General features: G+C 49.0%; 1 protein-coding gene across 4 annotated transcripts in view; it reads right to left on the reverse strand.

The window, feature by feature from the left end:
- Positions 1–10,618, reverse strand: part of Dennd3 (DENN domain containing 3) — a 60,138-nt gene extending 49,520 nt beyond the window's left edge. For all 4 annotated transcript variants that reach the window (XR_015045505.1, XM_085831353.1, XM_021183344.2 and 1 more), the window contains exons 1-2: positions 10,360–10,618; positions 318–594 (exon numbers count right to left, since the gene is read on the reverse strand). Coding sequence is in view for 3 of the 4 variants with exons in the window: in XM_085831353.1 (XP_085687479.1) it covers positions 318–594; positions 10,360–10,461 (379 nt within the window). In the remaining variant the exon portion in view is untranslated. The remainder of the gene's footprint in view (positions 1–317; positions 595–10,359) is intronic.
- Between the last annotated feature and the right edge of the window lie 844 nt (positions 10,619–11,462).

Here is an 11,462-nt window from a genome sequence, read left to right on the forward strand (position 1 = left end):
GGAGGCAGAGGCAGGTGGATTTCTGAGTTCGAGGCCAGCCTGGTCTACAGAGTGAGTTCCAGGACAGCCAGGGCTACACAGAGAAACCCTGTCTGGAAAAACCAAAAAACAAACAAACAAAAAAAAAAAACAGTAAAAGAAAGAGAGACAGACAGAGACAGAGAGAGACAGAGACAGAAAAAGAGAAATTCGATCCCATTAACCAGCCCCAGACAAAGCCAAGGTCCTGTGGTCCCCAGTGTGGACACCTCTGGAGTGGAATACTCAGTGAGGAGCCAGCCCAAGGCCACTGCAGGCTGCCACCACAGACAGTATACCTGGGAAGCAGAGCTGAGGCAGAGCAAGGAGGTCCACACCTCCTGGGATGGTGACATCCTCAGAATCGGGCCCCTTAGGGTCTCCAGGGTGGCTCTTCCAGGGCTCCATCCTGGGCTTCTCTCGCTTCTTCCGGAAGGAACGCCTCCTGCCTTTGCCGAGAGCACAGCTGGCTCCCGGTACCTGGCCATCCTCTTTTGTGGTGAAAGGAGGCACAAAAACAGACAAAACTTCGGGGACAAGGGAAGAGGCATTCTTCACTCCTCGTTTCTGGGCAATCTAGAAGGAAAATAAGAGGTCACAGTGTGTGTGTGGCTGGGGAGATGGCTCAGAGGGGTAATGTACTTGAGGTGCAAATGGGAGAGCAGGAGTTCAGATTCCCAGCACCCACATAAAAGATGCCCGAGCTGTAACCCCAGCACTCAAGAGGCATAGACAGAGGGTCCCTAGGACAAACTGGCTAGCCAGATTAGGTGACTTGGTGAGCAACAGTGAGTGTCTCAGTAACTAAAGTGGAAAGTGACAGAGAAGATACCCAGCATCAACCTCTGACCTCCATATGTACGCATGTACACGCATGCACCCACATACACATATACACACACAGCCACATACATGTGAACAGAGCTAAAGGCAAAAAGGAAAAAAAAAGTTACTGTCTGTGGCCACCCTCATTCATGACACCCTTTCTAGGTGGGCTTCCTGTGGACATCTCTGCTTCTCCTCCGTACACACAGGCTTTGGCAGAGGAACCCTGCCCTTTAAGACTCAGGTCAGCAAATGACTCTTCCCAGACCCTACATGTGCCCCAGAGGCTGGACATTCAGAAGCAACTTGTCCGGTTGTCGGTACGACGTACCACAATTTAGATCTGGGTTCTGATGTACAGATAATGACTTCAAATGCCAGCCAGCTCTGCCCCGAGCTGCTGGAAGCAAGCCACTCCACCTGCATTTTCCTCTCCCAGCTGAGTGCACCAAACAAATGAGCACATGGGTCAAGGGTTCAGTCAGGGGAAGCCCCAGGAGTGCTTGTATGTGTCTGAAACAAGAGTAGCAGGGGGGGAGGGGGGAGCGCAGACACCGAGAAGTTCTCAGCTTCGCCATATTGCACAAACACCTGCATCGGCGTTATATTCAGGCACCCCGAGTTGTCACTCACATTATATCCAGTTGGTGCCAGTCTGGACAGATAAGCAGAGAAATGGGCAAGGCCTTGATAATCAGAGTGCAGGAACAGATCTATCTCTGCTGGACACATGGTTCTCTGGAAGCAGTAAAAGCCGGACAAATAGTCCAGCTTCTTGTAAACCCAAATTGGAATGCTGTGGTGTAGCTGGGTGGCAGAGGGCTTGCTTAAGGCCTGGAGTCCCATCCCACTACTGCAAAACAAAGGAAAGCGGGTATAGTATGTCAGGCACTGGGCAATCACTGGTGCCTTGGGAATGGGGAGAGGGAGGACTGCAGACAGGAAGGACTGCACTGTCTCAAAAGAGATGGGATCATGACCAGCCAAAAAGGAACCAGCACAAGTCAATATTTAGTAAAAAGCCAGGTGTACTGGCTGGTTTTGTGTGCCAACTTGACACAGGCTGGAGTTATCACAGAGAAAGGAGCTTCAGTTGGGGAAATGCCTCCACGAGAACCAGCTGTAAGGCATTTTCTCAATTAGTGATCAAGGCGGGGAGGGCCCCTTGTCGGTAGGGCCATCCCTGGGCTGGGAGTCTTGGGTTCTATAAGAGAGCAGGCTGAGCAAGCCAGGGGAAGCAAGCCAGTAAGTAACATCCCTCCATGGCTTCTGCATCAGCTCCTGCTTCCTGACCTGCTTGAGTTCCAGTCCTGACTTCTTTGGTGATCAACAGCAACGTGGAAGTGTAAGCTGAATAAACCCTTTCCTCCCCAACTTGCCTCTTGGTCATGATGTTTGTGCAGGAATAGAAACCCTGACTAAGACACCAGGGGATCACCTTAGCATGGTGGCACAGATCTCAGCACCTGGAGGTGATAAGAGGAGGGCTAGAGTTCAAGGTCATTCTCCGTAACATAGTGGCTTTAGGTCAGCTGAGCTAAGAGTCCCATTAAAAAGTGGGATAGGAGGATGGCTCAGCAGGGAAAGGCATTTGCTACTGAGCCCAAGGACCTTAGTTCCAGCACCAGAACCCATACAGTGGAAGGAGACAAGGAGTTCCCACCAGTCCTCTGAGCTCCACAACATGGCATGCCACTAAAATGTCCCCACACGTGGCACACACACAAAATACATATTAAAAACTGAAAAAAAAAAACCAAAAAACAAAAACAACAATCAGAGGAAAGAATGAGAGCTCCCGCCTCACACAAGAGCAGTATTCCCTGAGCAACATCTGTTAGCAAAGAGACAGGAAACTCTCTGCAGTCACGGATGCCGGTTCACTCAAGTTCTACTACCGACCGCTTCACCTTTCAGGGGAAAACAAACCTGTGGGGCTGGAGACCAAAAAACCAGATTGCCTGTGGCTCTACAGGGTCATGGACCATGTGGGGTCAGCCTGGTCCCCAAGCGGCCGTGCCCAGTGGCGGAGCAGACGCAGGCCCACAACCTAGCATGGCTCCAGTCACAGAAGCAGAGAGTCAGGGGTCTTATGTTAACTGAAGACATGATCTACCTTCCACCTGCTCCCCTTAGAGCTACAATGACAGAGGGAAGGGTCTCTATACCAGGAATCACCAGTCACAAGCTTAACCAAGTTTGCCCCAGGTAACGTGGGAGACTGTGTTCTGGGACCCCCTTGATCCCAGTCTTTTCCTCTTTACTCCAGTCTGGCTCACTGCAGGGCCTTCTCCCCAGATTGGAGTCCTCGGGCTCAGACTCCAGGCTCCCAAGGTAGGCTACCTTCCTGTGAAGTTACATCTGCAGCAAATGCAGACAGCTCCCGGGCTCCTGCTCCAGCTCAGGTATTTTCAGCTGCCTCCCTGCATATCCATGTAGGATCAGGGACCCCTTTCAAGTTCAAGGCTACATACACTGCTAGTTTCCAAGACTCTCTAACTTCCACATACAGTTTTCCTTTGCTTTCAGCTACTCAAGAAAGGCTTTCCTTGCCAGGCGCACGCCTTTAATCCCAGCACTCGGGAGCAGAGGCAGGCGGATTTCTGAGTTCAAGGCCAGCCTGGTCTACAGAGTGAGTTCCAGGACAGCCAGGGCTATACAGAGAAACCCTGTCTCAAAAAAAAAAAAAAAAAAGAAGAAAGGCTTTCCTTAGGGGTGGAAAAATAACACACAGCAGAAACACACACAGAAAAGCAGAGGAGGGACTCGGGGAAGCTGAAACCCCTCACTCCTCCACACCAATGATTTCTTTAGTGAGGATGAAAGAGGTTGGGATGTTGGGCGTAGAACTCCAGCCCTGTGGACACTGCATCCTCCCCTCACCATAGGCAAACTCCACCTTGTCACCGGCCTGAGCAAGGCTCCCGGCCATCATGACGCCACCACGACTGCAAATGATCACCAGAGAGCCTGTGTCTCAGAAGCAAACTTCTCGTGGTTCTGCCTGAAGAGTGAAGACACCTCCTGTACCTGGTACAAGGCTGCCACCAGCATCTGCATCTAGACTCGTCTAAGAGAGCCACAGGGTCTAATTAGCACACCAGGTGCCTTGAGGGAGGCAGAGGCCCTGCAGGCCCCCATCTGTCCCTGCGCCACACTCCAGTGTCTGAATATCACTGTCATTATCCCTTCCGTGAACACTATCATATGTGTGCATGTATCACAGCACTGTGTGCCCTGAGCAAAATGATAACCTGTACCCCAATGTCACGTACAACTTACCCTCTCAGGGGTCTTGAAGCATACAGTACCTCTGCCAACTGACTGGCTTTGCTGTTCTTCAATGGCTTGGCACTCTCAAACTCCCTGCCCACACTACCTTCTCACCAGAAAGACCTTTAGCTCCCATATTATTCATTTACCAGACAGGAGCCAGAAGGTAATCTATTACAGACCTGTACCACCAGAGAGCCTACAGGGCCTCCTCCCAGACCTCCCCCTCCAGGACCACGCCCTGCTTCAAGGTCTCCTCGAAGACCTCAACTTCTCAGAGCTTCGGGTTTCTCTGCCTCACCAACACTATGCCATCATCACAGTCGTGAAGGTGGGAAAGTCAGAGACGAGGCTATACAGTTCTCTGTTCCCGTCATGCAGCACAAGTGACCCTCAGGTGATACTGTCCCTGGGTTTGCATTTCTGGCAGCTGGTCATCCCGAGCCCTCATTCAGTCTGGATCATACACTGTGACATCGCACCAAAGCCTGTGTCATTCTCTCTTTGGCCACTTAGAATGGTGTGTTCAAGGGCCTGGAGAGATGGCTCGGCAGCTCAGCTTATTGGCTATTGTTCCAGAAGTGGTGTGTTCAGTGACCCGCACCCACACGGCTCAGCCAACAACCATCTGTAACTCCAGTCCCAGGGAATCTGATGCCCTCTTCAGGCCTCCTTGAGCACAGAACATATCTGGCACACAGACGTACATGTAGGCAAAACACCCATACACATAAAAAATAAATAAATCAGAAAAAAATTAATAATGGACTTAGGCAGGGCCTAGCAAACACAGAAGTGGATGGTCACAGTCAGCTATTGGATGGATCACAGGGCTCCCAATGGAGAAGCTAGAGAAAGCACCCAAGGAGTTAAAGGGATATGCAACCCTATAGGGGGAACAACATGATGAACTAACCAGTACCCCGGAGCTCTTGTCTCTAGCTGCATATGTATCGAAAGATGGCCTAGTCGGCCATCACTGGAAAGAGAGGCCCATTGGACTTGCATACTTTATATGCCCCAATACAGGGGAATGCCAGGGCCAAAAGAATGGGAATGGGTGGGTAGGGAAGTGGGGGGGGGTATGAGGGACTTTTGGGATAGCATTGGAAATGTAATTGAGGAAAATACGTAATAAAAAATATTAAAAATTAAAAAAAAATAAAAATAAAAAAAAATAATAATGGACTTAGGTAGGGTGACTTAGTAAGGGTACTATTGTGATAAAACACCATGACCAAAGGGAGGGAGGGGTTTATTTGAATTATACTTCTACATCCCAGTTCCTCATCAAAGGAAGTCAGGATAGAAAACAAACAGGGTAGGAACCTGGAGGCAGGAGCTGAGGCAGAGGCCATGGAGGGTGCTGTTTACTGGTTTGCATTCATGGCTTAGCCAGGCTGCTCTATAGAACCCAGGACCATCAGCCCAGGATGGCCCCACCCACAATGGGCTGGGCTCTCCCCATTAGTCACTATCTTTAAAAAAATGCCCTACAGTCTTGCCTGCAACCTGATCTTATGGAGGCAATTTTTAATTGAGTGTTCCCATCTCTCCAATGACCCTAGATCAACAGTTCTCAACCTGTGGGCCGTTGAGCCCTTGGGGAGTTGAATGGCCCTTCCACGGGGGTCACATACCAGATATTTACAACTTCAAATAACAAATTACAATTATGAAGCAGCAATGGAAATAATTTTATGGCTGGGGATCACCACAACATGAGGAACTGTATTAAAAAATCGCAACATTAGGAAGGTTGAGAACCACTGCTCTAGTCTGTGTCAAGTTGACGTTAAACTAGCCAGAACAGTGGCTCACTCCTTTAATCCCAGGATCCAAGGGGCAGAGGCATGTGGGTCCCTGTGAGTTCTAGGCCAACCTGAGTTATAGATCGAGAAAAAAAAATGTGTTAAAAATCTAACTTACTGTCTCAACTGTCATTTCACATGGAAAACACTTCTGCCTTTCTGATTGGATTAACAAGACAGTATACACACACACACACACACACACACAAAGTCATTGTCTTCAGACACACCAGAAGAGAGTGAGCATCGGATCCCATTACAGATGGTTATGAGCCACCATGTGGTTGCTGGGAATTGAACTCAGGACCTCTAGAAGATCAGACAGTGCTATTAACCACTGAGCCATTTCTGAGCCCTGGGTTTCACTTTTTAATTGGCTTTTAAAAAATAATGACCGAAGTCGGGCGTGGTGGCGCACACCTTTGATCCCAGCACTTGGGAGGCAGAGGCAGGCAGATTTCTGAGTTCCAGGACAGCCTCATCTACAGAGTGAGTTCCAGGACAGCCAAGGCTATATAGAGAAACCTTGTCTCGAAAAACCAAAATAAATAAATAGATAAATAAATAAATAAATAAAAATTTAAAAACACAAGTGAAACCCACAGCAGCCTAACTCACAGGTCACAGATTTATTTCTTTTTTTTTTAAATATTTATTTATTATTATATCTAAGTACACTGTAGCTGTCTTCAGATGCACTAAAAGAGGACATCAGATCTCATTATGGATGGTTGTGAGCCACCATGTGGTTGCTGAGACTTGAACTCAGGACCTTTGGAAGAGCAGTCGGTGCTCTTAACCACTGAGCCATCTCTTCAGCCCCCACAGATTTATTTCTAAGTCTTCTTACAAAGCAGCAATGCTCCTCCCTGGAGGATTACAGATGTGTTTAATGTTCTGGAACTGTGCTATTCAACACAGTCACAGCAGGAGGCCACTGAAATCTAAAGGAATTAAAACTGTGCTGGACAGATGGCTCCAACAGTTAAGCACCCTAGCTACTCTTCCAGAGGACCCAGGTTCAAATCCCATGACCTGTATGATAACTCATACAACTAATGGCCCCAGTCCAATGTTCTCTTCTGTCCTCTGCAGGCCCTGCATGCACATGATGCACATACATGCATACACACATAATACCTACACATAAAATAAAAAAAAAAAATAAATGTTTGGTTGGTTGGTTGGTTTGGGGTTTGTTTTTGTTTGTTTTGGGTTTGTTTTTTTTTTTTAAACTTCTTTTTCGTTTTTTTGAGCAAGTTTCTCTGTGTAGCCCTGACTGGTCTCGAACTCAGAGATTCACTTGCCACTGCCTCCCAAGTGCTGGGATTAAAGGTGTGTACACAGCACCTGGCAAATAAATAAATAAATAATAAATAAAATAAAATGACTGGAGAGATAGCTCAGTGGTTAACAGCATCGACTGCTCTTCCAGAGAGTTCAATTCCAAGCAGCCACATGGTGGCTCACAACCATCTATAATGAGAGCTGATGCCCTCTTCTGGTGTGTCTGAAGACAGCTACAGTGTACTCATATACATAACATGAATAAATCTTTTAACAGAATTTATTTTTAAGATTAATTAATTAATTAAATGTAAAATCCAGTGTTCCCCAACACACGAGCCATTCTTCCAGGGTTCAGTAGCCATGTTTGGCTAGTGAGTACAGTATTGGACGGTACTAATGGAGAACACTGTCACGGTCCAGGGAAGTTTTGTTGGTATTGTTGCCCACAGAACAGAAGGCCAGTTCACTGGTATGGTTCCGAAGGCAGTGTGAGCACGTCGCCCACTCCTGGATGAGTTCACAGCATCCAGCAACCAAAACAGGGATCCAGCCTCAGTCAAGGGGAAACCAGAACTAACCGCACTGAATCACAGGGGGACTGGTCAACTCTGAAGTACCTGTCAGGATGTCCAACAAATGACTGGTCCTCCCTACCCCACCCCCACCCCCGCCTAAGAAACACCACAGAGATAAGGCACCTTCTAAGAAATAAACAGGGCTCTACATCTCTTGACCTTAAACTGGATTATTTCTTCTCATACTTCCAGCCTTCTGTTTTTTTTGAGTCACCAAATAGGAATATTCAGATTACAGAGAAATGGTAACTATTTTTTGAGACAGGGTCTCATGTAGCTCAGGCTGGCTTCTGAAATCACTTTGCCACCAAGGCCATCCTGGGCTCCTTTCTTTCTTTCTTTCTTTTTTTTTTGGTTTTTCGAGACAAGGTTTCTCTGTATAGCCCTGGCTGTCCTGGAACTCACTTTGTAGACCAGGCTGGCCTCAAACTCAGAAATCCGCCTGCCTCTGCCTCCCAAGTGCTAGGATTAAAGGCGTGCGCCACCACGCCCCGCTCTCTGGGCTCCTTTCTTACCCTCCCAATTCTACTTTGCAAGTACAGGGATTATAGATTTGTGCCACCATAAAGTTTTGTTTGCTTGCTTGTTTGTTTTGCTTTGTTTCTGAAGACAGGATCTCACTCTGTAGCCCAGGTTGACCCACCTAGAACTCACTCTATAACCTCGGCTGCATTCAAACTCACAGCGGTCCTCCTGCCTCCGGCTCTCGAGGATTGGAACTACAGGAGCAAGCTACCACACTCAGTAAAATGCCTTTTTTAAAAAGTAAAATTAAAAATTATTGCCGCCTTTATTGGCACACGCCTTTATTCCCAGCACTTGGGAGGCAGAAGCAGGTGGATTTCTGAGTTCGAGGCCAGCCTGGTCTACAGAGTGAGTTCCTGGACAGCCAGGGCTATACAGAGAAACCTTGTCTCCAAAAAACAAACAAAACAAACAAACAAACAAAAATTTAAAACCTTGAACATTCGAAAGAGAATTACTACAAAAAATAAACTGAATAAAATCTGACTAACTCTAACAGTGATGTTGACATAAAATGAAATTATTCTAAAGTTTTAGTCCATCTCTAACTCTCCTTTCCCCCCTAAACCTGGACTGGTTTTTTTCTCCTCTCTCTTTGAAATTCCTAGCAGAGCACACAATGAGGTAAACCAGCCTGAAACTTCCCCCTCTCACCTGGGAGCTACTGACTGCCTAATTCAGGAAAGTACCATTCTGAATCCCCCAGTTGACTAAGCCGGTTCTCAAAGCCATGCCTCACACCCAACAGGCAAGAATCATACTGCAAGACCCAGGGCACAAAGACACGGACGGATGCCCAGAGAGACCACAGTGAAACCAGGTCATTTCCGATTCTAAGAAAAAAAAGGCAGTGCTGTTTGGTAACTTAGAGGCACAAAGACAATGGAGGACGCACTGGCATTTATAAGGGACATCAGAGGAATGACAAATTTTCATAGGGACAAGGGTCATTTACTGGTCACATTCACCTAGGGAAGAAACTATCTAGGCTTTATTTTTTTTAGATTTATTTATTATCATATGTAAGTTCACTGTAGCTGACTTCAGACGCACCAGAAGAGAGCATCAGATCTCATTACGGATGATTGTGAGCCACCATGTGGTTGCTAGGATTTGAACTCAGGACCTTAGAAAGAGCAGTCGGTGCTCTTACCCGGGGAGCCATCTCAGCAGCCCAAACTATCTAAGCTTTAACATTCATTCGGCTACTTTTACTGACGTTTAACTTTTCTTGTTTTGTCTCCACCACTCATCACATCGATATGCAACACTCAGATGATCTCTCCAGACACTTAACGGGATACTACGGAAATCGCTGAGAAAATGGCAGTTCCCAATCATGCCGGGTTCAAAAGAAAATTTGAGGCACCAATGGATTGGGAGAAAACAACCTGGGTTCCAGAATAAAAACGAAAGAAAACACAGCGCAGAAATCAGGAGTATGAGATGTTCAGACGCCGCCGCTGTCTTTCCAGAGACAGGGAGATGAACCTATCTTTGGCTGCTAGGCACAGACGGAGAGAAGGGAGGGACTGCACAGCAAGTGAAGAAAATGGCTATGCAGCAAGCCCGACTAAAAGTGGAATATTCAAAGCTGGTGGTTGACTCTAACACCTGAAACCTCACAATTCGGCACGGAGTACAGAACTCATCACTTAGGCAGTGAAGCTCTCTGTACAGTGAAGGGAACCATTTAGTCGCTACTGGGAGAAGACCTTGTCTAGTTGCCCGTGAACTCAGCAGGTCCCGCTGGGCCAGCACCTCACCCCAGATGGCTGCATCCTGAGTGTGGAGGAACGCTTCAGTGCACAGAAGCTCGTCTGCACCACCACAAGTACCAAGTCCAAGCCGCCCAGTCCCGGAGGGAGGAAAGGCCAGCCGCCAGTTTCCCTATGAGCTATGCTCATCCCTCACAGCTGGGACCTGACCCTGAGGCTTTGGCGCCGCAGGGGTGCGTAGCCTCTGAAGCCAGCCCCACTCAAACCTGGCTGGCACCTCTCTATCCCCACCAGCCCAACTCAGTTTCCCCTCTCGCCCCTTACCTGCTCCAGGCCGCGGAGGCTGTCTTGAGAGGCGCCCAGCAGCGCGCACAACTCCAGCAGCCCCGAGGGCAGCGACAGGTGTCGCGCCGCGGGCTCCGCCATGACCTTCCCGCCACCCGCCTGGCACACTGCGTTCCGAGCCCTCGATTGTCCGGCCGGGGTGACGCGACTCAGAGGGCACCGGCGCCCACAACCCAGACCCCCAAGCGGAGCACCCCAGCCCAAGCCTCGCTGCCTCTCTTGGGCTGGTTGCCAGCCAGCCGCGTCCGCGGAATGGGCGGGGCCTACGAGCAAATAGGAGGGGCGTGGCCTGTGGGGGTCTGGTGTGGGCGGGACCTAGGAGGCGGGGCCTGGATAGCGTGAACTAGCCTGGTCTGTGATTTGGCAGGGGCAGGACTTCTATGGAGGCGTGTCTGGCCGGACCTGCGTGGGTGTGGCCTCTTCGGGGCGGAGAGAAGGGGTGCGGGCGGACTCTGCCGCCACACAAGCGCAGTCATTTCCTAAGCCCCTCTGCGGGTTTGGCCCCTCCTCCTGTCCCCCGGAATACAGGAAGGAATGGGCGGCATCCCCAGGTGCCCAGCCACGTCATCCAGCCCCGGAGGCTCTTCTCCAGAGGTCCACGCCCGCCCTCCCCGCCCCCCCGCAACAAGTAAGGGACAAAGGCCTGGTCTCCTGCCACCTCCAGGAAGCTCTCTTGTGCCAGGACGGGAAGTAGACCCTGTTGGTACCTGGAAGAACCATCAGGAAGGGAGTATGAAGATCCACTCCTGATGAGTAGCTTCACGGTTGACCTCAGGCCTCTACAAGAACCTCGGTTAAATTTAGCATGAAATGGGCAAGGTGGAAGACCAATGAACTTTTCCAGGAATTATATATTTATATTAAAAAACAAAAACACTGAAGAAATAAATGATCACTAGTAGCGTCAAATTTTTGTCAAAACATCAGCCTAGAGTGACTAAACAAGTCTTGGGAGCAAAACCTGGGTAGGCTGGCTGGGGTGGGGGTGGGGAGCAGGACTCAGAAGCAGCCTAGCCAGCCTATAGGCTGCCTGACCTCTGCAGCCCTCATTCCTTGTCCAGGAACCCAAAGGACGTGTTAAT

Source organism: Mus caroli, unplaced genomic scaffold (assembly GCF_978045245.1).
Source record: "Mus caroli unplaced genomic scaffold, Mus_caroli_1 scaffold_16, whole genome shotgun sequence".
Taxonomy (NCBI): domain Eukaryota; kingdom Metazoa; phylum Chordata; class Mammalia; order Rodentia; family Muridae; genus Mus; species Mus caroli.